Genomic DNA, 26,807 nt, shown 5'->3' with positions numbered 1-26,807 from the left:
AGATGGAAATTTAATAGTCATGGGGGAACTGGAATGCGGTTGTAGGTGAAAGAGTAGGAGAAATGGTACAGGAGAGTAAGGGCTCTGTAGTAGGAATGCGGGAGGAAAAAGACTAATTGAGTTCTGCGGTAAATTTCAGATGGTAATAGCAAATACTCTGCCGAAGAATCACAAGAGGAAGAGGTATACTTGGAAAAGCCAGGGAGAGACAGGAAGATTTCAGTTAGCTTACTACATGGTCAGAAAGAGATTCCGAAATTAGATATTGAATTTTAAGGCGTACCCAGGTGCAGATATTGACTCGGATTACAATTTGGTAACGATGAAGATTACGCTGAAAGTTAAGGGACGACTCATGAAGAATCAGTATGCAAAAAAGTGGGATATGGAAGTACTAGGTAATGAAGTTACTGAGATAATAAGTAGCTCAGTAGGCCCTTCAGTTGAAGAGGCAATGCAGGTGAAGAGGGATGAATATCTCTAAAAAAAAGTCTCTGTAGTTGGAGAGTAAGACAGGTACAAGGAAGGTAATTGCGGAGAACCCATGGGTAACAGAAGAAATACTTCAGATGATCGACGAAAGAAAGAAGTACAAAAAAGTTCAGGAAAATTTAGAAATACAGAAATACAAATTACTTAGGAAAGAAGTGCAGGGTAGCTGAGGCGAAATGGCTACATGAAAAATGTGAAAAAATCGAAAATGAAATGATAAATGAAAAGCACCAGTTTGCTTTTGTTCTACAATATTACTTTTATTGCTAAACGGTTTTCGGCTTACAAGGCCATCTTCAGACACGTAAATGTCTGAAGATGGCCTTGTAAGCCGAAAACCGGTTAGCAATAAAAGTAATATTGTAGAACAAAAGCAAACTGATGCTTTTCATTTATTATAATGTTGTTCAACTAAGAACCGACGGAAGATTCTGTTAATATGAAAATGAAATGATTGTCGGAAGGACTGTCTCAGCATATAGACAGTCAACACAGACTTCAGTGAACTTAAAAGCAACGACAGTAACATTATCCAGGTGGGAGGAAGTGCCGCTCCCCGGTGGATTTGTGTGGGGGTACAGTGAGCTGGCCAGTCTGTGGATGGTTTTTAGGCGGTTTACCACCTGCCTCGGCGAATGAGGACTGATTCCCCTTATTCCGCCTCAGCTACACTATGTCGGCGATTTCTGTGCAAAGTTCTCTAAGTACGGGAACACCACCATTACTGTACCAACCAAACATAGGGGTTTCACTCATCTGGTGTGAGACGTTCCCTGGGTGGTCCACAGGGGGCCGAACCGCACAATAACCCTGGGTTCGTTGTGGGGCGACGGAGGGGTGAAGTGGATTGCGGTAGTCGTCATGGGGTTGTGGACCACTGTGGCTGCGGCGGGGACGGAGCCTCTCCGTCGTTTCTAGGTACCCGGTTAACATAACGTAACATAACATAACAGTAACATTACGAGTGTTATGGAATTCCACGAGGGCCTTTATGAAGGAGATCACTTAGCTGATGAAGTGATAAAAGAAGAAACAAGACTTGATAGGGAAGTTCTAGGGAATTCAGTATTAGAATCAAAATTTAGAAGAGCTTTGGAAGACTTAAAATCAAATAAAACAATAGGGATAGATAACTTTCCATCGGAATATCATCAGGGGAAGTGGCAAACGAACGATTATCCACGTTGGCGTGTAGAATAAATGAAGACATGCGCGGAAAAATGAGCTAATGTAAAAGCTTAGAGATAAGTGTTTCCAGCTGTTAGTCGGTACGGTAACTATATCATTTAGGGATGAGACCAACGTCAGTTTTGATAGTTCCAACACCCTGCAACAGATGGCAATACTTATCTCTAAGTTCTTATATTTCAGGTTTAGCCCGTTTTCCTCTCACGTCTTCATATGACTCTGGGGATATACTAACAGACTTACGAAAAAAAAACAACCACACAATTCCCAAGATAGCAACAGCCAACAACTGCAAGAATTATGGCAGAATCACTTAATAGTTCTTCCATCCAAGTTGCTGCCAAGAGTAATACGCAAGGAGAATGGAAAACGACAGTGAGAATCTTAACATCGGTGAAGACGAAGTAGATGAAGTTAAGGAATTTTATTATCTAGGCAACAAAATAAGCCATGACGGACGGAGCAAAGAGGATATAAATAGCAAACTAACACTGGGAGAAAGCGCATTCCTGGCCAAGAGAAGTCTGCTGGTGTCAAACGTAGGCCTCACTGTGAGGAAGATATTTCTGAGAATGTACGTATTGTGCACGGAATTGTATGGTAAGGAGACATGGACTTTGAGGAAACTGGAACACAGGAGAATAGAAGAGTTTTAGATGTAGTGCTACAGAAAAATGTTGATAATTGTGTGGGCTAATAAGGTAAGTAATGAGGAAGTTCGCTGTAGAATCGGAGAGAAAAGGAATATACGGAAAACACTGACAATAAGAAGTGAGAGGAAGATCGGATATCTGTTAAGACATCAGGAAATAACAGCCATTGAATCAGAGCGACAGATAGAGAGTACAAAACGTAGAGAAAGACAGAGATTGGTATACATCCGGAAAATAACTGAGTACATAGTTTGCAAGTGCTACTGTGAGATAAAAGAAAAAGAGATCACAAAAACAAAACAAGAATAATGGAACGTAGTCGAATTAAATAAAGTGATACTGAGGGGATTACATTAGAAAATGACACATGTAAAGTGGTTTATGGGTTTTGCTGTTTGGGCAGCAAAATAACTGATGGCCGAAGCAGAAAGGATATAAAGTGTAAACTAGCAATGGCAATAAAAGTGTTTCTGAAGACAAGGAATTTATTAAGATCGAATGTAGATGTAATTATTAGGAAGTATTCGCCTGGGGTGAGGCCAGGCATGAAAATGAGAATGCAACTTGGACGATAAACGGTTTAGACACAAAGAGAATAGAAACTTTTGAAATGTGGTGCTACATAAGAATGGTGAACATTAGATGGGTAGATCATGTAACTAACGAGGAGGAACTGAACAGAAATGGGGAGAAAAGAAATTTATGGCACAACCTGAGTAGAATCGGTTGATAGGATGCATTACAAGACATTGAGGGATCACCAGTTTAATACTGAAGGGAAGTGTGGAGGATATAAATCATAGGGGAAGACCAAGAGATGAATACATTAAGCAGATTCAGAAGGATGTAGGTTTTTCGGATATGCAGAGGCTTGCAGAAGATACAGTAGTATTGAGAGCTGCATCAGGAAAGTCTTCAGACTGAAGATCACAATAACAACAACGCAATGTACGAAGAGCACGAATGAACTCTTATTCTAACAAGTGTATTAAATCAGTGTGGAGTAAGACAATGATGAAAAAAAGAAATTGTTTCTCAACTCTCAATTTTTTTACTGCGATACTTGAAATCCCCTGCTCCAACATCGCTACAAAGTTGACGTCATGGAAGAAATGACTGGAGTACTTTCTCGAACACAGCAGTACATTAACTGGACAAACCACTCTCCTGGACACTTCCAAACACGTTCGCTGACGATACAAACTTCCACCCACTCGTCTCTGATTGGCCATCGTTTTACAGCTACAGCTGCACAACGATGAATTTCCGAACGTAGCCCATCTTATTAGTTTTTTTTCTCCACCCTGTATATTAGTGACAGGAAACCTTTTCTGAAAGTAGCTTTGTGTAACGTAGTTTCATAAGAAAGTGAAATGTGAATGATAAACAACACAGAGAAGGAGAGAAAAGATAGTTTCAAAATTTGATAACCAGAGAAGAGAGCTGAAGATTAGATGAGTAAACTGAGTAATTAACATGGATGTACCGAATCGCACTGGGGAGATATGAGCTTAATGGCGCAATGTGACTAAAAGAAGGGATAGAGTGACAGCACACATCCCAATACATAAAGAAGTAGAAGGGAGAAATCAAGGTATGGAAACAGTAAGTAGGTTCCAACGGTTGCAGGGTATCGTAGTTATGATAGACATGGGAAAGGTTACACAGGATATACGTACTTGTATGGTGAGCAACATCAATCTGACTTTCGGACTGATGACTATGACAACAAGTTAATAAAAACTTACGAATTTTATTCAAAATTTTTATTTGTGGAAAGAAACTGTACAAATTAATTAAAGGCATATTTTCATTGTATCTTAAATAAATAAGGATCAGAAAAACGTCTCTGACCACTTTTAATCTCTGGTGTATGGAACCTTGTAATACATGGGGAGTTGGCTCGTTCTGTGCAGGGAACACAGCGCGTTGGCAAGCAGGAGTCCGTCACGAACAATCGTCACAGGGTGAAGAGCAGTGCGATGGTGGTGGCCAGCATGAGTGCGACCGCAGGGCCCAGCGCAGCGGCGCCATCGTCGCTGTCCTCTTCAACTTGGCAGCCGTTGGAGTCCTGAGGCGTGTCTGTGTATCGGCTCCGAGGGAGTCCCAGTTCCTCCAGCTTCGCATCCACTTGGTGCGTCAGTTCCTCAGACATGCCACTCGTCCGTGAGAGCACCCACGAGTTTTCTGAAAAATTGAACGAGGTGGCGTTACGACAATCACTTGAAAACTTTAGCTTATTAGGTGTGTAATTACCAGTGGCATAGTTGTGAAGTAACCTGTGTAAGGGGCTGTGCAAGGGTGTGTGGGGTTCCCAGGCCTATAATGCTCAGAATAGTGTGTAGTGTTTATAAACCTCAGTAAGTCACTACTGACAGAGAAACAGGGTACCCCAACGCTGAAATTGGTCTGTGATGTCTAAAAAGAACAGTAAATCACAGTATTCCAATTATGGTAAGAGCAATGTATAAGTCCTGTCAGGCACATCAGAGGGAGTAATGTGAAACCTTCATACATACCTGTATTCAGAGCAGTGCATGGAGAGAAGGGTCTTTAAGAGACACTAGGTAATGAAATGGGGACTCCATGTTGATGACATTGGAATGTACAGTCTAGAAACCTCAGTAAGGCACACCAGTTGGAGCAATAGGGGAGCCTCATGCTGAGAGTGGTATCCGCAATCCAGAAATCTCAGTAACACATTTGAGATGGAGGAATGAGGGCGCCCATAGTGAGAATGGTATACACAGGGGCTGAATAAAGCACACTCAATGGAGAAATAAGGGCTGTGCATGCCAAGAGTAGCATGGATTGATCGGAAAGGTCAGTAAATTACATTAAGCCAACAGTGGTACAGTGGTAAGCACAGTGCATAGTCTTAGTAAGGAGGCACATTAAAGGGAGCAATCAGGGATCCTCATACATACTCAGAGTGTTATGTGGAGGGCTAGCACATTAACATGCACCAGATAAATCAATGGAGACCATGTCGAGAGTGGATTATGAACCTCAGTATTCATGCCAGGAAATAATTTTTTTAGGGACTCAAAAGCTCGACCTGTATGACTTCAGAAATAACGCCCAGTCGTAGAGGAATGATATCTGTTCACTGGTTTCAGTGAATTCCCTTCTCTCGGAGCGGACATGTTGCAAACAGACTACAGTTAATGGCTTGCCTATACCTTCACAGCAGGTCACTTTCTAGAAATGAAAAAGAGTGCATCACCATGCTTTTGAGGAGGCTAGAGACGTGGCCTACTGCCTAGTAGGTCTTGGGGGATACTATGTGTTGATGTGTTGTAAATAACGACTGCAGACAGAGATGCACTCCGAAAAATAGCCTCAGAAAGTAGTATCAGGTCCGATGAACTGTCGTGGCACACATGAAGGCCGAAAACTGCATAGCATCAAGGCGTACTACTGAAACTGTCCCATACCACCTTTCATGCACATTACATACTACTCTTGGCATGGTGGTCACTCATTCATTCAACTGTATGCCTTACTGAGCGTACCTACTACTCCCAGCATGCAGACACCATTTCATCATATGATGTACCTTATTAATGTTTGGAGACTGTATGTACGAGCCTCGGGAAGCCCCCCCACATTGCTATAACGCATGTCAACTACTGAGCTTGTACACTATGCATACTTCACTTAGGATGGCGTTCCCTGTTTTTTAATATGGTGTGCCTTACTGAGATTTATAGACTGTATATACCACTGTCAGTATGGCATGCCTAGGGCTCCACCTCATGTGTGTTATTGGGCATGTACACAGTGGAATGTGAATACCAATCTAGGCATGAGTATCATCAAGTGCTCCTTCTGATGTGCCTCAATGAGCTTTGTAGGATGTGCACACTCTCGGAATGGGGCTTCCCCATTGCTCCATCTGGTCAGCCTGGGTGTGATTTATAAATTGCATATACTAACATCAGTACAGGGCATGTTCTAGTATTCTCATTTGATGCTATCGCAAATAACTTCTCCATGGAATTCTTGTTTTTTCTTTTCACTGGTCTGAGCGAGATCGTCTGCACAAGCTAGGCACTTTACTTTGATTCTCTGTCCTAAGCTCCCAATTCCTTTCTCCCATTCTTTGATGTCTTCATTTAAAACTATGTTGAACAGAAGTGGCGAGAGGGAATCTTCTTGTCGAACTTTTGTGCCTACTTCAAAAGCCTCAAGTATTTCACGAAGGAACTTCAATTAAGATGATGTGTCCGTGAGAGTCTGCCACATCATTCGCCTAGTCTTGCTGTCTACTCTGAGTTCTTCTAAAGTGTGCAGAATGATTTGTCTGTCGACAGAGCCATATGCCTACTTAAAGCCCACAAAGGTGACAAACGTGTCGCACTTCTACATATCCATACCATTGTGTTCCGATACCAAATCTGCTCAGCACACGATCTACCTTCACTGAAATTTGCTCGGTATTCACCAATCAAATTATTTGTTTGCTGTTCAGTCCTGTTACAGAGAGCTTTGGATGTAAATAGTAGAGAAGATAGGCCTGTTGTTGGGGTCTGCCCTATCACCTCTTTTATACAACAGCTTCCTTCCAGTCCTTTGGAATCGTTCAGTTTTCCATATTTCTTTTAAGAGTGCTTAAATTCTTCTTATAAGGTCACTTCCTCGTACTTTTAACATTTCTGAAGTTATGCCATCGTCCAGGAAAATTGTTTCTCTGGCTTGTGCTCAGTCTATTACTACAGAATATGAATTTTCAATAAAAATAAACTACACTCAAGATCAAGAGGGAGGAGAGCACATCGACAGTGGGGCGGAAGCAAATGGACATAGAGAGCGGAAAGGAGGAGATGGACCTGAAGACCTGAAGAGATAGAGAGAGAGAGAGAGTGGGGGGAGGGGGTTGGAGGAGATGGGCAGAGAGATGGAGAGGAGGAGGAGGAGATTAGTGTTTAACGTCCCGTCGACAACGAGGTTATTAGAGACGGAGCGCAAGCTCGGGTGAGGGAAGGATGGGGAAGGAAATCGGCCGTGTCCTTTCAAAGGAACCATCCCGGCATTTGCCTGAAGCGATTTAGGGAAATCACGGAAAACCGATGGAGAGGAGATGATAGAGAGGGAGAAGAAGGGGGAGAAAGACAAAGAGAGAGGGAGGAGGAGACAGAGACAGGACGGAGAAGGAGATCAGGATGTATATACAATTTCCATTTATATTAGAAGCCTGTATTTTCTCTTTTATTTATTTTCCATTAAGCTAGACTGAGCCACAGTAACACGTGGCTGCATACAGCTAGTGTATACACGATCCAGTCACATTAGTGCGACTACAGCCTATGTTCGACGTCAACGTGGAATAAGCTATCACAGACACACGTGACAGTGACAGCAGTGGAGGCTATATAAGGAATGTCGGAAGGACGCAGAAAACACTGCATTTGTTATCGTAATGCGGAAATGGAGCCATTTCTCTGACGTCCAAAAGGGCATGATTGTTGGCCTTGAGGCGAAAGGTCGAATCGTTTTGGAAGCGGAAAAGTTAGTAAATTATTCGTGTGCCGCCATGGTTAAGGTATATCTTGCATGACAAAATGGTGCTACCCAGAGCTGGCGCTGAGGCAACTGTGGTGGGACACGGGTCATAGATTACAGTGGTGAGCAATGGCTGCTGAAATGTGTAAGAGTGAATAGATGTGTAGCTGTTGGGCAATCCCAGATGAACCTATGGGCTACCAATAGTGTCTCCTCAATGACCGTTCAGCGAACATTAGTGCGTGTGGGTCTCAGTGTAGCATTTCATGCACCCATACTGACTGCTTTTCATCGGCGACAAAGACTGGAATTTTTTACGCCAGTATTGAAAATGGACGGTCACTGAGTGGCGACAGGTAGCCTTTTAATATGATCACATTTTATGCTCCATCAGACAGATAGTCAGTCGTTCGTGTGCACGGCCCTGTAACAATCGTCGGAAGTGTCCCGGCCAGAGGAGGAGCATTCTGGTCCGGCGAACGTTTCTATGGCATTCCCTGCGTGATCTCGTCATTCAGGAAGGCACAGTGGGTCAACACAAGTATGTATGTATCTTTGGGGATCACGTCTATCCGGTACAAGCAGTTTGATTTGTCCTCGGCATGATGGCATCGACCAGCAGGACAATGTAGCATGTTGCACAACTCGCAGTGTGCGTACTTGATTCTAAGAACACCGGGATGAATTTAGTATACTCCCATGACCACCAAACTATCCGGATTTAAACCGAATGGAGAATCTTTGGGACAACCTCGATTGGTCTGTTCCTGCTTCTCATCCCGAACCGAGAAACCTATCGCACAGCGCTGGAATCGGCATGGCTCCACATCGATAGCGGTACCTTCCAGAAACTCACTGACTCTCTGTGTGCTCAACTGCACTGCAAAATATGCTTATTCAGGCTTTTTACAGGTGGTCTTATTTATGTGACCGGAACATGAATATCAATATTGTGAAAATTAACCACCCTCTAACATTCCATTGCGCTATACTCTACGTTACTTTTATGTCTAAAGATTTCTATCCGTTAATAATGATATACTGTGCTCTGTTTGCTAGGAAATCATCAGTGCAGTCACGCAGATAGTTTGATGCGCTAGCACTTTGTTCATTTGGCAGCAATGCTCAACTGTATTAAAGCCCGGGGACATGATATCTCCCACAGCATCGGCATATACTGTTTTCAGAAACATGAAGACAAACACAGCAATCTGATTTCACACTATCGCTGTTTTCGGAAAGCATGTTTGATACCTTCAGGGGAGACAGTCAGTCTTCAGAAAAGTCATAAAACAACAGCATGAAACATCCGAAACTCTACTGCAGACCGACGTCAGAGCAGTAGGCGTGAAGTCAACCACCATCCTTGAAAACGGGACTGATTTGTTTTTCCCATCACTGGGAATGCGTTGGGTCTCCAGCGATCTACTAGACACTGCTGCTAGAAGAGAAGCAACTTGTTTCATATGTAAACAGCACTGGATGATAAAGGGTAAACACTTACCTGTTATGTTGGATATTTCATCTGTAGGCTCCCTGCAGGCCCAGACAATTGAGTAGCTGTCGTAGTCAGTATCCAGTACCCAATAGGGACCTGTCACTGTCAACACACCATGAAATAAGCAAGTCTGTACACAAAAATATACATGTAAGTTCTCTACATCTTCCAATGTAAAAAGAAATTTCTTTGGTGTACACTTTAATAGAATGGTATTTAGAAATAGTGTGCTATTTCATCTTTTAAACAATATTATATGCTCACTGCCACTTCCGTTATACATCCACTAGTGGAATCAATACCTTCTTGAGGTTGCTAGTCTGTATAGCAGACGTCACGTGCAAAATACATGATACTGACCTGTCACACCTGGGAAATGCACCGTGAATTTGGCCTCTCCGGAGTCAGGATCGTCCAACTCGGCCCAGCCGATGATGTCGTTAAAGGTTCCAGTAGATGTGCTGAACAGTCTGTTGTGTACGGTCACGTTGTTGTCGCCAGCCACTGTGTACTCCGCAGTGATGCACTGGCCGCCCTCCTCGAACGGAGCCTCTCCCGATCTGGCGATCTCGTACCACACGCCCTGATACTGCACAAACGTGCAGGAAGCACTGCGGTCAGTAGCAGGTCAGTAAAGTTCACAACTGTAACCGCCATAACTACACTGGCTGTTACCTTAGAAGTGTCAAATTCGGTGGCAGCAGGCCTGTCGCACGTGCTGACTCTGACAGTGCACTGTTGTGGGTCCTGTGGGGTGTCTGTGTAGCGGCTCCTCGGCAGACCCAGCGCCTCCAGCTTGTCATTCACCTGCTGCTCCTGCCCTGCTGTCAGCTGGGCGCTTCGTGACAGGATCCACGAGTTCTCTGCAAAACATATCGTATGACCTGTTAGCATTTGCCAATTTTGCTACTTTCAAAAGCAGATTCGCAGATTTCGACAGCCGCTTTCGACTGTCTATTCTTTCTTGTCGAACGAAATATAACTGACGAAATGATGAATACTGGGTGCTCTAGCATATTTGGTTTACTCATCTGGCCCAGCTGAGAGAAATTCAATAAACATAGTTATTGCATTAAGCCTGTTTCATATACGGAAGATGTACGAAGACGGTGCGTTATGCGAAAATAAATTTCTTAAGTGGACATTTCCCTACTGTGGTACTTACGTCTAGCCCCCTTCAGTTGAAACATAGTGTAATACAATACAATGTGTGATGTTTAACAGTCATAGTTTGCACATACCAATGTGGCTGTAGCTTCGATAAAGAATCTCGCCATTCCGCACCGAGTAGTATAGCAGTCTCGAGAGAGCTTTAGGAGGAGCACCTTGGTATCGAATGCAGTGAAGAATTACGACAATGCTGCATCAGTCTGTCATTGTGATGGTCAGTCAGCGTAGTAGTATTTTATCAATATGCAATGTAAGCCTGTTGACGATAACCATCGGTGCCACCTTGTGATTCTACTACAGAAATTTGATCGATCCAATAATATACTCCTTAATTAATAGAAGTATTACCAAAGCATCTCCAAATCACGCAGTTAATCACTTTTTTAAATAAAATATACTCCTCAGAAATAATTTCATGCTTCAAAAAGTTATCATTTTCCTTGTACTGCGGTAAAATTTCACTGACAACAGCGCTTTTTCCCTATGTTGACTGGATATCATCTGAGTTATTTAATTTGTATAAAAGAATTCTATAGCTTATCGATGGTAATAGCGTAGCCAAATCCCGTCTGAAATGGATTGCACACAATTTTTATTTGCTAGGACAAGAAAGAACAGGCATTTATATCACTTATTCATTTGTAGGGAGTCCTCGACATAACGTCTGCAATATTTATGTTCCAACCTACATCTTCAAACTGTATGCAAAGGATGTAAGCGACTTAGCAATAAATTGTACAGCTTCAAAATAAAATCCCGTGTTACCGTTCTATCAGGTTGGTGCGTAAGTTCGTAGCGTTTTTCCATAAGTTCACAAAAAAGACAAATAATAGGTGCTCTAGTCATTAATAACCTATTCTCCTTCACTATTTACAACAGTTTGCAACCGCTAGGGTAACTCTTCGATTCCGCGACTGTGGAAATCACGTGGTTTTTATCAAAAGAACTCATCGAGTCATGTTCGGAGCATATTTTCATCTGGAAAGGATGTTTCTTGAAGGAGAACGGAAAAGGTGAAAATCTGATGGCGCAAGATTAGGTGAATAAGGTGGGTGCGGAACGACTTCCCAACCCAGTTCCAGTGTAGTGTGTTTCTTGACAGTCAAGCAGAATGCGAGTGGGCGTTATCGTGGCGTACCATGACTCCACATAGGCTTCCTCGTAATTCTTCTTTGACTGGGTCCGCAAGACGTCTCAATGGTTGAAAATAAATGTCAGCAGCGATGGTTACACCTCGGGGAAGCAATTAGTAGTACACCATACCGTCGCCGTTCCACGTTATCTTTTGTGGATGCGCGAATGTCTTTGTAAGTGGAACTGCAGCTTTGCTTGGGCTCATCGATTCCTTCTTTTCCTTCTGTTGGCGTAAAGACACCACGTCCCGTCACCAGTAACGAAACAGGATAGAAATGGCAAGTATTGTTCTTGAGCCAACCGATGACGAGAAAGCAGAGATGCAGATACAGCTGAGCCGTGGCAGTTTTTATCTTGGTGGCATGGCATTTCATTAGCGCCACTAAAGACCTTGTTTACCAATATCGATTTGATCGTATGTCGCGAACTAAGGTCTTTGGTCGAGGTGTGTGTATATTGTTGGTGTGGCAGGGCATGGAGAGTGAGATGGCTGGAGGGCCCGTGGTTAGAAGTGGCGAATGGTTAAACCGGTCAGGGACAAGCCCTGCCGGCCCGCTTAAGGATTGGTAGCGGCGAGTTGTGGCAAGACCTACTTATGTCGCATGCAAGCTGGTCGGTAAGTTCCAGGTCTACTCTGCAAGCTCAAATGCTATGGCACCTCGACGGCCACCTGTACGGATTGGAGGCAATAACACCCTGGCTGGACGCCTGCCAAGTCACGGCTCCTTCGAACCTGAGTGGAGCTAAGTGTTGATTTCTTATTTCTGAGTAGTTGATATTGTAAGGACACGTCTGTGTTATGTATGAAGATGGTATCTGTTCTTTTGGACATGTTCGAAAGAACAGATACCATCTTCATAAATATGTCAAAAGTTATCATTGTGCAAAAAGTATAGAAACAAAAAAGTTTTGTGTAGAGAAACATATAGAAGCATGCGCCTGTGAGCTTAAATTAAAAAAGGAACATTTATAATTGTAACTGTATATAGGTCCCCATCAGGAAATTTTTATCTATTTCTGAAAATTTTGGACTCCTTGTTGTGCTATCTGTCAGACAGGGGGAAGCAAATTATTATTTGTGGGGACTTCAATGTAGATTCTCTGAAAGAGGGTAATAGGAAAAATGACCTTGAAGTAATAATCGGTTCTTTCAATTTGACACCCGTTATTGATTTTCCTACTCGGGTGGTAAAAGATAGTAGCTCACTGATAGATAACTTCTTTATAGACCAAGATAAGTTTAACCAGATAAAGGCTCAGCCTGTTGAGAATGGTCTTTCTGATCATGGTGCACAGCTAGTTACAATATATGACATAGCTCCATTCAGCAATACTAAACAGTCCTCCAAAGTAGTACGTTCAGTCAACGATTTAACAATTGCAAATTTCAGGGAAAGCCTACAGCAGTTAGACTGGGATGAGGTGTACCGTGAACCTAATGCCAATTTAAAATATAATTTATTTCATGACATTTTTGTAAATGCATTTGAAAACTGCTTCCCCAAGAAAATAGTTAAATATACTCGTAAGAAACCTTGTAACAAACCATGGCTTGCTAAGGGTATAAAAATATCTTGTAACCAGAAAAGGGAAATGTATCTGACAGCAAGAAAGAGTAGTGACCCAGAAACTATCAAACATTATAAAAGCTACTGTGTTATATTAAGAAAAGTTATTAAAAAATCCAGGAGTATGTGTATCATGTCTGAAATCAGCAACTCTGATAATAAAATTAAAACAATTTGGAATATTATTAAAAGAGAAACAGGTCAAGCAAGAGCAGAGGAAGACAGTATTACCATCAAACTGAATGAAAACTTTACAAACAAAAAGTCAGAAGTTGAAAATATTTTTAATAATCATTTTCTAAATGTTGTGGACATAGTAGGATCCAGGTGTTCATTAGAAGATGCTAGGCTGTTAATGGAAGAGGCCATACCTATGCAATTTGATACAATTGAAATCTCACCCACTTCTCCCTCTGAAATAAGGAAAATAATAAACTTGCTTAAAAGCAAAAACTCACATGGAATTGATGGCATTTCCAGCAAAATACTAAAAGCTTGTTCTCAACAGATAAGTAAGATTCTCAGCCATCTGTGTAATAGCTCTCTGGAACAGGGCATTTTCCCTGATAGACTGAAATATGCTATTGTTATACCTTTGCATAAAAAGGGGGATAGATCTGATGTCAACAATTACCGTCCAATCTCCCTTCTAACAGCTTTATCCAAAATTTTTGAGAAAGTAATGTATTTAAGAGTAGCTTCACATATCTGTAAAAATGAAGTACTAACGAAATGTCAGTTTGGTTTCCAGAAAGGTTTTTCAACAGAAAATGCCATATATGCTTTCACCAATCAAATTTTGAATGATATGAATACCCGAACACCACCCATTGGGATTTTTTGTGATCTCTCAAAGGCTTTTGATTGTGTAAATCATGAAATTCTGCTAGACAAGCTCAAGTATTGTGGCACGAGTGGGACAGTGCACAAATGGTTTAATTCATACCTAACTGGAAGAGTGCAGATAGTTGAAATAAGTAGTTCTCATAACATGCAAAGATCAGCACATTCCTCAAACTGGGGCACTATCAAGAATGGGGTTCCACAAGGGTCAGTCTTGGGTCCTTTGTTGTTCTTAATATATATTAATGACTTGCCATTCTATATTCATGAAGAGGCAAAGTTAGTTCTCTTTGCTGATGATACAAGTATAGTAATCAAACCTGATAAACAAGACTTAACTGATGAAATTGTCAATACTGTCTTTCAGAAAATTACTAAGTGGTTCCTTGTAAACGGACTCTCACTGAATTTTGATAAGACACAGTACATACAGTACCGTACAGTGAATGGTATGACGCCATTAATAAATATAGACCTTAATCAGAAGCAGATAGCTAAGGTAGAATATTCAAAATTTTTAGGTGTGTCCATTAATGAGAGATTAAACTGGAAGAAACACATTGATGATCTGCTGAAACGTTTGAGTTCAGCTACTTATGCAATAAGGGTCATTGCAAATTTTGGTGATAAACATCTTAGTAAATTAGCTTACTACGCCTATTTTCACTCGTTGCTTTCATATGGCATCATATTTTGGGGTAATTCATCACTGAGGAATAAAGTATTTATTGCACAAAAGCGTGTAATCAGAATAATAGCTGGAGTCCACCCAAGATCATCCTGCAGACATTTATTTAAGGATCTAGGGATATTCACAGTAGCTTCTCAGTATATATACTCTCTTATGAAATTTGTTATTAACAACCAAACCCAATTCAAAAGTAATAGCAGTGTGCATAACTACAATATTAGAAGAAAGGATGATCTTCACTATTCAAGATTAAATCTAACTTTGGCACAGAAAGGGGTGAATTATACTGGCACTAAAGTCTTTGGTCACTTACCAAATAGTATCAAAAGTCTGACAGATAACCAACAAGTATTTAAGAAGAAATTAAAAGAATTTCTGAATGACAACTCCTTCTACTCCATAGAGGAATTTTTAGATATAAATTAAGAAAAAAATTTAAAAAATTAAAAATAATAAAAAAACACAAAAAATAAAAAGTTGATATATTAACTTAAGTATGTTGTTAAATTAACTTAATTATGTCATGTATTGGAAAATTTGACTCGTTCCACATCATTACGAAATATCGTATTCATGATCCATGGAACTAGTATTAATCTAATCTAATCTAATCTAAGGCTAACCGGCCATTGACCATCTCCTTCTGTGCTGGATGCACAGGCATTACCCGAACTCTTACGAGTCTCGGTAAGATTGTCTGCCGTGAGTAATGAGTGTAATGGGCAGGGGCACTACGAATGAAGTGTGTGGACATTAAGTCGGAATGTGGATCTCATGGGGAGCGTGCAAGGGATAAATCCCTGTAGTCGCACTATCCTTTGAACCCTCGGTGACTCAGACGGATAGAACGTCAGCCATGTAAGCAGGAGATCCCAGGTTCGAGTCCCGGGCGGAGCACACATTTTCAACTGTTCCCATTCATGTATATCAACGCCTGTCGACAGCTTAGGGTCTTGATTTAATTATCATTTCGTTCTGTCTTATGTGGAAATGGATCTGTTATGTAAAAACACCTATCAGTGACTGAGTGCATGATCATTGGTGAGTGTTATTGATCGCAATTTGTGTTCCAGGCTATATGCCGTGCAAGTGTATGAGTGTTCCCTGTTATAAGTTCCACAGATGGAATTGCATTGTAACATAATCAGTGTAGAAGGCAAAGCAACCTTTGTAGATGAGTATGCTTGAGTTATTGCATCAGCAGGCGCTGATATTTTCACTTCTGAATAATAGTAATTTTAAGGAGAGTTAAACTTATATCGGTAGTCGCTTGTTCGATTATTTGAGATTTTCTGCTCCTCAGGTATTTCTGTGTGTAGCCGTTTTTGTGCAGATTCCAGCTTCCCCTTGATGTGTTGGCAGGGTAGCTTGGGCGGTAGAAGATGTGTTCTTGTTCCCTGGGCCTGGAGCAGAGACATATTTGCTTTTTGCCATAGCGGAACTTTGTCGTCGCACGGCATCTGAGTTGGCCGGCAATCTGGTGCCTCTTCCAGCCACGTCATAGTGGCTCAAGTTAAGTAAAGTTGATCGTCTGATATGTGCCACGGCAGAGTGTCACCAGTGAAGGGGGAACCAGTATTCTGCTCAATTTGGTGAAGTTAATAAGCTCAAGAGGTTAAAGGCATGTTTGGCAAGCCTGAAGTTCCTCCTCACTATACCTCTTTAACTACTCCTTCAAATCTTGCACGCGTATTACTACTGTTCAGTGTGTTAACGCCTGTTACTTATCAATATAAACTGTCGTACCTTACCTTGATCCACAGTCAGTAGCCAACTCCACTCATACTGAAACTCGGTTGTGAAGCCGTCTGCTACAGCTCTCAGCTTACCTTGAATTTTGGGCAATCGTTCATTTATTAAAGGTCATTGTCAACGTTTCTGTTAGTCTATCTCAGTTGGTAGCTACATTTAAATTTCATGTACTCCCAACTTATCTTGTATTTTTGGCAACTGTATTTTTATTTAAGGGTCATTTTCGATGTTTTTTGTTGGAGTGTACCGGTTAGGATTCATATTTAAATTTTATACCTTCCCAGTTTGTCTGTTTTGAGGAAGTGTGTATTATGTTGCCTAAGGGACTGTTTATTGAAGCTTATGTAATGTTAAGCAGCCTTCGAACACACACAATCAGTGGCATGACTTGTGATCCTTGCTGTATTTGGATGGCTGTTATCCAACTGCGTAACAGTTACCTAAGTTTGGATATTGATAGTACATTTAATGGCTGTTATTGCAGTTTACTTTGTCGGTAAAATTGTTTGTTGAACTTGCTTGCAACCACGCCGTCTTGGTGTGACATTCCCTGTTTCTTGGGAATTGTATACTTCTGGCATCAAGCCCTGCTCTTAATGGTATAAGTTGTTAAAATTTGTCTTTAATGAATTGAGTCTTTTCAAGTTTCTAAGAGTGTGGGGGTTTTGATTCTTTTAATGACCTTTTTAAAATTGTAATGACAATATTGTTGTTAAGTTGTAAAGTGTATTCCATGAAACGACAAATGACGAAAGGTGTGGGACCACCTTCCAAGTGTTTTCCTTAAAGCTATCTCAAGCGTAGTTATGAGGTGTCATGGCAATCCGCTAATTTTTGAGATTTTGGCTTAGAGTATGTGGTCCTCATTACTCCGATTTTTGAACCCATTGGATGAAAATGTCGCACAGTTGGGATTATCACCATACACAGCGCAAATATTTCTGGCTCCCTTCGCTGTTGTCACCCTTCTATTGAACTCAAAGAAAAGAATATGTCGGAAGTGTTCATTTTCTAGCGTCCACAGCTAAAACAGCAACAGTAAACTAAACTACAAATAAAAAAAGATAATCGATAAATAAACCCATAGCTGTCGTAATAACAACATGCAAAATGAAAACGAGACGAATGATATGCACAAACTTCATTGTTCGAAGTCTTGTCGTACCCTTCCCCCAACCCCCGTCCACACAAGAAACACAAAGTTTGCGAGCAGTTGACGAGATCCTGTGTCTGTTTGAACCATTAATGAGTTGAATGGTATAAAATTCAGATACTGTCATAAATTAAAAAACTGCATGTAAATTAATGGTGTCTCCACGAATGAATAAGGCACGGAGGGAAAGACTAAAAGAAGAAACTACTCTTAAATTCACATGTTGTATTAGTTAAAAGTGTGATATAATTTTATAATCCATTATCCAAGCAGAGCCTTCCACGACGCCTAACACCAAACACTTTAGCCCTAACCAAAATTCGTATCAAGAGAGTCCATTTTTTCTTATATGTAAGACATAATTACGACAATGGCACAACATTGCTGCTCGCTCACTGATTCCATTGATATCATCCAATCCTTCTGAAATTATATTTTATGGTCTCTGTAAACAACCCATATTTTGTATGTTGAAATGACATTAATACATTGTCCCATATTTTGATATCATGAAATGAGCAGTGATTATTACTATGGACTTAGTAGTATAACAGATTTCATGGGAGATTTCCTCGAATTTGGTTTAAAGTCCCTTCAACATCGAGGTCATCAAAGAAGAGATCTACTCATTTGGCTAATTCCAAAGTTGTATTGCAACTGCACAAAAATAGGAGTTGCATAATTTTCGTATTGAAATAAAATACTGTTTGCAAAGTAACATTTACTCAGCATATGACGGAGGACAAAACACCATGTTTTACACATACACATACCAATTGTGGCCTAGCAGCTAGTGTGTGTTCATTTCTGGACAGGAGTGAGGATTTTTCTTTGTTCCAGATTGAGTACTGGGGCCGGCCGGTGTGGCCGAGCGGTTCTAGGCGCTTCAGTCTGGAACCGCGCGACCGCTACGGTCCCTGGTTCGAATCCTGCCTCGGGCATGGATGTGTGTGATGTCCTTAGGTTAGTCACGTTTAAGTAGCTCTAAGTTCTAGGGGACTGATGACCTCAGATGTTAAGTCCCATAGTGCTCAGAGCCATTTGAACCATTCTTTTTTAAGTGCTGGGGAACTTTTGTTAGGATAAAAAGGGTCCATATTACCAGACTCGCAACCATACTCGTCCCAATGTCGTGGCAAATGCAAGCCAGCACTCTGTCTGTAGGCCAGTCCAAAGTCTGTTCACAAATACAGTGCAATAAACTTCCTGTACACGTTTTACGCATACAATTGTAGCCAATACGCATCAACTGAACTAATGTTACTAAAATTTATAATATTGTACTAAATTAACCCTAACTTCGGAAACATTTTATAGTTCACTGACGACCAATTTTGGAATCAGCACAAAAAAATTCTGTAACAGAAGACAGATTCTGCGTAAAATGTAAGTCGTATAAATTTCATAAAGATTTCGCTTATGTTTCTTCGCTAAGGTGGCAAACCGGTAAGCAGAAATAAAAGTGGTTGCTATCACATTAATATACACTCCTGGAAATTGAAATAAGAACACCGTGAATTCATTGTCCCAGGAAGGGGAAACTTTATTGACACATTCCTGGGGTCAGATACATCACATGATCACACTGACAGAACCACAGGCACATAGACACAGGCAACAGACCATGCACAATGTCGGCACTAGTACAGTGTATATCCACCTTTCGCAGCAATGCAGGCTGCTATTCTCCCATGGAGACGATCGTAGAGATGCTGGATGTAGTCCTGTGGAACGGCTTGCCATGCCATTTCCATCTGGCGCCTCAGTTGGACCAGCGCTCGTGCTGGACGTGCAGACCGCGTGAGACGACGCTTCATCTAGTCCCAAACATGCTCAATGGGGAACAGATCCGGAGATCTTGCTGGCCAGGGTAGTTGACTTACACCTTCTAGAGCACGTTGGGTGGCACAGGATACATGCGGACGTGCATTGTCCTGTTGGAATAGCAAGTTCCCTTGCCGGTCTAGGAATGGTAGAACGATGGGTTCGATGACGGTTTGGATTTACCGTGCACTATTCAGTGTCCCCTCGACGATCACCAGTGGTGTACGGCCAGTGTAGGAGATCGCTCCCCACACCATGATGCCGGGTGTTGGCCCTGTGTGCCTCGGTCGTATGCAGTCCTGATTGTGGCGCTCACCTGCACGGCGCCAAACACGCATACGACCATCATTGGCACCAAGGCAGAAGCGACTCTCATCGCTGAAGACGACACGTCTCCATTCGTCCCTCCATTCACGCCTGTCGCGACACCACTGGAGGCGGGCTGCACGATGTTGGGGCGTGAGCGGAAGACGGCCTAACGGTGTGCGGGACCGTAGCCCAGCTTCATGGAGACGGTTGCGAATGGTCCTCGCCGATACCCCAGGAGCAACAGTGTCCCTAATTTGCTGGGAAGTGGCGGTGCGGTCCCCTACGGCACTGCGTAGGATCCTACGGTCTTGCCGTGCATCCGTGCGTCGCTGCGGTCCGGTCCCAGGTCGACGGGCACGTGCACCTTCCGCCGACCACTGGCGACAACATCGATGTACTGTGGAGACCTCACGCCCCACGTGTTGAGCAATTCGGCGGTACGTCCACCCGGCCTCCCGCATGCCCACTATACGCCCTCGCTCAAAGTCCGTCAACTGCACGTACGGTTCACGTCCACGCTGTCGCGGCATGCTACCAGTGTTAAAGACTGCGATGGAGCTCCGTATGCCACGGCAAACTGGCTGACACTGACGGCGGCGGTGCACAAATGCTGCGCAGCTAGCGTCATTCGACGGCCAACACCGCGGTTCCTGGTGTGTCCGCTGTGCCGTGCGTGTGATCATTGCTTGTACAGCCCTCTCGCAGTGTCCGGAGCAAGTATGGTGGGTCTGACACACCGGTGTCAATGTGTTCTTTTTTCCATTTCCAGGAGTGTATATTAACGTAAATTAGTATACAACTGAAAAACTCTTTTAAGTCATGACTGATATAAACTGAAGCTCCAAAGAAACTGGTATAGGTATGAGTATTCAAATACAGAGATATGTGAACAGGCAGAATACGGCGCTGCCGTTGGCAACGATTACATAAGACAAAAAGTGTCTGGCGTCGTTGTTAGATCGTTTACTGCGCTACAATGCCAGGTTACAAAGATTTGAGTTCGAACGTGATGTTATAGTCGGCGCACGAGCGATGGGACACAGAATCTCCCAGGTAGCGATGAAATGGACATTTTCTCTTACGACCATTTCGCAAGTGTACCTTAATATCAGGAATCAGGTAAAACATCAGATCTTTGACAGTGCTGCGGCCCAAAAAAGATCTATCAAGAGCAAGAACAATGGCGAATACAGAGAACCATTCAAGGTGACAGAAGTGCAACCCTTCCCCAAATTGCTGCATATTTCAATGCTGGGCCATCAACAAGTTTCAGCGTGCGAACTATTCGACGAAACATCGTCGATATGGGCTTGCGGCAACGCGTGTACCCTTGATGACTGCTACACAAAGCTTCACTCCTCGCCCGGGCCCGTCATCACCGACATTGGACTGTTGATGATTGGAAACATGTTGCCTGGTCGAACGAGACTCGTTTCAAATTGTATCTAACGGATGGATGTGTACGAGAATGGAGACAACCTCATGAATTCATGGACGCTGCACGTCAGGAGGGGACTGTTCAATCTGGTGGAGGCTCTGTTATGATGTTGGGCGTGTGCAGTTGGAATGATATGGGACACCTGATACGTCTAAATACGACTCTGAAAGGCGACATGTCCGTATGCATCCTATCTGATCACCTGCATCCATTCAACTCCATTGTGCATTCCGACGGGCTTGGGCAATTCCAGCAGGCCAATGCGACACCCCACACGTCCATAATTGCTACAGACTGGCTCCAGAAACATTCTTCTGAGTTTACACACTTCCGATTACCACCATATTCCCCAGACATGAACATTAGACATGAACATTATTGAGCATATCTGGGACGCCTTGCAACGTGCTGTTTAGAAGAGATCTCCAACCTCTCGTTGCCTCCGGATTTATGGGCAGCCTTGCAGGATTCATGATGTCAATTCCCTCCAGCATTACGTCAGACTTTATTCGAGTCCATGTCACTGCGTGTGCGGCACTTCTGCGTATTCGCGGGGGCCCTACACTATATTAGGCAGGTGCACCAGTTTCTTTGGCACTTCAGGGTAAATTCAAATAGTCGGAGCCCTAAGGCACCTTAATTGTATTAGCAAATACATGTTTGCAATTCGTTTTCTGACATCAAATCTCGTAAACTAGTGGGGAGATGAATGTCTGTAAAAACATTGTAGAGTGACTTGAAAAAATCAGATGCGTTATTTTTTTTTTAGTCTTTTGGGTGTGTGAAAATAAATATGCGTAGAAGTAAAAGTCAAGTTAAGGAATATTGGTTTAACATTCTGAAATAAAGACGTAACTTCATTAGCTACGAAATCTAGAATGCAAAATAATTAATGATCAGCAATGGGGATCCTGAGCATATCAGTGTTAACTCAGAAGTTAATACTGGTGCAGTAATGGTATTTTCTTATTAGCTCACATTAGTCTATCGTAGTAAGACCGCTGAGCTTTGGAAATGCGGCGTGTTGAAGTGTCACTGCGCGAAAACAGGCGGAATCTAACAGTCACCAGTCCCGCACTGTCTTTCACCACAATGAAACTGAACTTACACATGTGCAAACTTGTAACTCCTAAAGTGAAATAGTGGAATTATTTGAAAAGAACTTCAATTGTCCATACGTGATCAAAATACGTAGCCGGCCGAAGTGGCTGTGCGGTTCTGGGCAGTTTGGTAGTCCTGTGTGGTGGTCTGCATAGATGTTTGCCTATTACACATTACGACCCTCTTCAACTGTCGGCGGTCTCTGTCAGTCAACAAACGAGGTCGGCCTGTATGCTTTTGTGCTGTACGGTCGCAGGTTCGAATCCTGCCTCGGGCGTGGATGTGTGTGATGTCCTTAGGTTAGTTAGGTTTAATTAGTTCTAAGTTCTAGGCGACTGATGACCTTAGAAGTTAAGTCGCATAGTGCTCAGAGCCATTTGATCAAAATACGTGATCAAAAATATCCAGACACTTGGCTGAAAATGACTTACAAGTTTGTGGTGCCCTCCCCCGGTAATGCTGGAATTCAATATGGTTTTGGCCCACCCTTAGCCTTGATGACAGCTTCCACTCCCGCAGGCATACGTTCAATCAGGTTCAAATGGTTCAAATGGCTCTGAGCACTATGGGACTTAACACCTGTGGTCATCAGTCCCCTAGAACTTAGAACTACTTAAACCTAACTAACCTAAGGACATCACACACATCCACGCCCGAGGCAGGATTCGAACCTGTGACCGTAGTAGTCGCGCGGTTCCGGACTGAGCGCCTGAACCGCTAGACCACCGCGGCCGGCTTCAATCAGGTGCTGGAAAGTTTCTTGGAGAATGGCAGCCCATTCTTCACAGAGTGCTGCACTGAGGAGAAGTATCGATGTCGGTCGGTGAGGCCTGGCACCAAGTCCGCGTTCCAAAACATCCCAAAGGTGTTCTATAGAATTCAGGTCAGGACTCTGTGCGGGCCACAGGGATGTTATTGTCGTGTAACCATTCCGCCATAGGCGTGCATTATGAACAGCAGCTCTATCGTGTTGAAAGACACAATTCCCATCCCCCAATTGCTCTTCAACAGTGGGAAGCAAGAAGTTGAGTAAAACTCAATGTAGGCCTGTGTTGGAAATTTTTTTGCAAGTTTGTGGTACGGTCTTATGGGACCAAATACCAAATTGCTGAGGTCAGCGGTCCCTGAACTTACACACCACTTAATCTAACGTAAATTAACTTACGCTCAGGACAACACACACAACCAAGCCCGAGGGAGGACTACCTCCGACGGGGTGAGCCACGCGGACCGTATCAAGGCACCTCATACCGTTCGGCTACCCCGTTCTGCTCCTGTGCTGTAATAATGCGATGCAAAACAACAAAGGGTGGAACACCCCTACATGAAAAACACGACCACACCATAACACCACTGCCTCCGATTTTTACTGTTGGCACTGCACACGTTGGCAGATGACGTTCACAGGGCATTCGCAATACCGACACCCTGCCATCGTATCGCCACATTGTGTACCGTTATTCGTCACTCCACACAACGTTGTTCCACTGTTCAATCGTCCAATGTTTACGCTCCTTACACCAAGCGAGGCGTCGTTTGGCAGTTACCGGCGTGATGTGTGGCTTATGAGCAGCCGCTCGACCATGAAATCCAAGTTTTCTCACTTCCCGCCTAACTGTCATAGTACTTGCAGTGGATCCTGATGCAGTTTGGTAGTTCTGTGTGGTGGTCTGCATAGATGTTTGCCTATTACACATTACGACCCTCTTCAACTGTCGGCGGTCTCTGTCAGTCAACAGACGAGGTCGGCCTGTATGCTTTTGTGCTGTACGTGTCCCTTCATGTTTCCACTTCACTATCACATCGGAAATAGTCGGCCTAGGGATGTTTAGGAGTGTGGAAATATCGTGTGCAGACGTATGACACAAGTGACACCCGATCACCTGACCAAGTTCGATGTCTGTTAGTTCCGCGGAGCGCCCCATTCTGCTCTCTCACGATATCTAATGACTACTGAGGTCGCTGATATGGAGTACCTGGCAGTAGGTGGCAGCACAATGCACCTAATATGAAAAACGTATGTTTTTTTGGGGGTTTCCGGATAATTTTTATCACGTAGTGTATATAGGCGTTGCCGACACAGTGCCGTATTCTGCCTGTTTGTACATCTCTGTATATGAATGCGCACCCCTATACCAGTTTCTTTGGCGGTTCAGTGAACATCTACATACGTACTCCGCAAGCCACTTTATGGAGGGTAGTTTGTGCACCACAAACAATTGCAACACTTCCCGTTCCAGTCGCGAATGGTGTGCGGAAAGAAATTTTGTTGGTCACCTTCCGTGTTATCTAGAACGTTTCTAATTTCATATTCATAACCCTTCCCTAGAAAAACGTAGGACGATACAAGATGTTGATTTACGCTTCCGGTAACATAATCTCTCGAAAATTTAATAGAAAAGTGCACAGCGCCTACTTTTAGCGTCTGCCACTAAAGTTGGCTCCGCATCTCCGTGAAATCTTCGTATTTACTGAGTAAACCTGTAACGACACACGCTGCTCTTCTTTAGATCTTTCGTAGTTTCTGTATCAGTTCGGTCTAGTACGGATTTCGGAAGGAAGAGCAACATTTAACTTCAGGAACACGGTATCTACTTGGGCGGCAGTACCTAGTGCTTTCTCGATCTCATGGAGAAATAGAGCTGTTTTCGGAATCCATACTGATCCCTACAAAGTAGATCATCCATCCGCAGGAGTGCCATATTACTCGAGCACGAAACTTCAAAAATTCTTCAATAGACTTCGTTTTGTGTGTCAAATCTAAAAATCCTTGAAGCAAGGACTGGCCTGAACTTTTTTCTTATCACTAGGAATGCTGCAGGTTTCCTGCGACCAGAGATACACTTCTGCTAGCTGTTGTTTCGATTTCATATAGCGAAGGACACTAAAAGAGAAATACTACCTGTAATGTTGGAGGTTTCGTCTGTTGGCTCCCTGCAGGCCCAGACAATTGAGTAGCTCTCGTAGTCAGTATCCAGAACCAAATAGGGACCCGTCACTGTCAACACACGAAGAAACAACGATTTATGAACATTGAAATGAACATGTAAGTTTTCTGCAAGTTTCAATACAAAATAAAATTTATTTCGTTCTTTACATTTAAATAGAGTGATCCTCAGAAATAATGTGTTAGATCTTATCAGCGTCATTCAATATTATATGCTCACAGTTACTTCTGTTACACATCTAGTAGTGGAATCCATTTCACATATGGAAGCCACTGTAACTTAAAAATCACGCCATACTGACCTGGTACACCTGGGAAGTGCACGGTGAATTTGGCCTCTCCATAGTCAGGGTCGTCCCACTCGGCCCAGCCGATGATGTCGTTGAAGGCGCCCGCAGCAGTGCTGAACAGTCTGTTGTGTACGGTCACGTTGTTGTCGCCAGCCACTGTGTACTCCGCCGTGATGCACTGGCCGCCCTTCTCGAAGGGAGCCTCTCCCAACCTGGCGATCTCGTACCACACGCCCTGATACTGTACAGACGCACAGGAGGTATAATGGTCAGTAGCTGTTCACAGCCACAATCGTAACTGCCATAACTACATCGGGTGTTACCTGAGAAGTATCAAACTCGGTGACAACGGGCTTGTCGCACGTGCTGACTCTGACAGTGCACTGTTGTGGGTCCTGTGGGGTGTCTGTGTAGCGGCTCCGAGGCAGACCCAGCGCCTCCAGCCTGTCATTCACCTGCTGCTCCTGCTCTGCTGTCAGCTGGGTACTCCGTGACAGGATCCACGAGTTCTCTGCCAAACATACGAAAGGGCTGTGTTAGCGTTTGCCAGTTTTGCTACTTTCTAAGTCAGAATTTGGAGATTTTGACGGCCACTAACGGCTATCTGTTCTTTCTCGTGGAAGGATATATATATGACGACATGATGAATACAAGAGCGTTCTAGCGCACTTGGTTCACTCGTTTGTCGAGGTGAATGGAATTTTGAAGGTACAGTTTTTCCATTACTCCCATTTCACATATGGAAGAAATACGAAAACGGTTAGTCATATTATATTTAATTTTGTGTTCGGTATTAGCCGGCCGGGGTGGCTGAGCGGTTCTAGGCGTTACAGTTTGGAACCGCGCGACCGCTGCCGTCGCAGGTTCGAATCCTGCCTGGAGCATGGATGTGTGTGATGTCCTTAGGTTAGTTAAGTTTATCTAGTTCTAAGTTCTAGGGGACTGATGGCCTCCGATGTTAATACCCATAGTGTTCAGTACCATTTGAAGCATTTTTGATCGGTATTACCCTACAATGATACTTACGCCTAGTTCCTTCAGTTGTAATATATTTCTTTTTGTAAACTCTCATCGCCAGTTTTGTAAAGGCTTCGTCTCTACTGCTTTTGAGGCCGAGTTTGTGAGTTTGTGAAATGATTTCTGGTGCAGTACGCATCTAAGACAATTTCTCCCTGCCTCTATTGCACAGCTATATCCCAGGCTCAGGTAACAGGTAACAGGTACGAAGGTTCTACAACACTCCAACCAATT

At 43.1% G+C, this 26,807-nt stretch overlaps 1 protein-coding gene across 1 annotated transcript in view; it reads right to left on the bottom strand.

Annotated features, from left to right (window-relative positions):
- Positions 1-4,293: 4,293 nt before the first annotated feature.
- Positions 4,294-26,807, bottom strand: part of LOC126190534 (uncharacterized) — a 121,603-nt gene continuing 99,089 nt past the window's right edge. The window contains exons 16-21 of the mRNA XM_049931031.1: positions 25,880-26,067; positions 25,569-25,797; positions 10,012-10,199; positions 9,697-9,925; positions 9,343-9,438; positions 4,294-4,520 (exon numbers count right to left, since the gene is read on the bottom strand). Of these exons, the coding sequence (XP_049786988.1) occupies positions 4,294-4,520; positions 9,343-9,438; positions 9,697-9,925; positions 10,012-10,199; positions 25,569-25,797; positions 25,880-26,067 (1,157 nt within the window). The remainder of the gene's footprint in view (positions 4,521-9,342; positions 9,439-9,696; positions 9,926-10,011; positions 10,200-25,568; positions 25,798-25,879; positions 26,068-26,807) is intronic.

This window comes from Schistocerca cancellata, chromosome 1, assembly GCF_023864275.1.
Source record: "Schistocerca cancellata isolate TAMUIC-IGC-003103 chromosome 1, iqSchCanc2.1, whole genome shotgun sequence".
NCBI classification, from domain to species: domain Eukaryota; kingdom Metazoa; phylum Arthropoda; class Insecta; order Orthoptera; family Acrididae; genus Schistocerca; species Schistocerca cancellata.
This window is presented reverse-complemented; position numbering and strand designations above follow the sequence as displayed.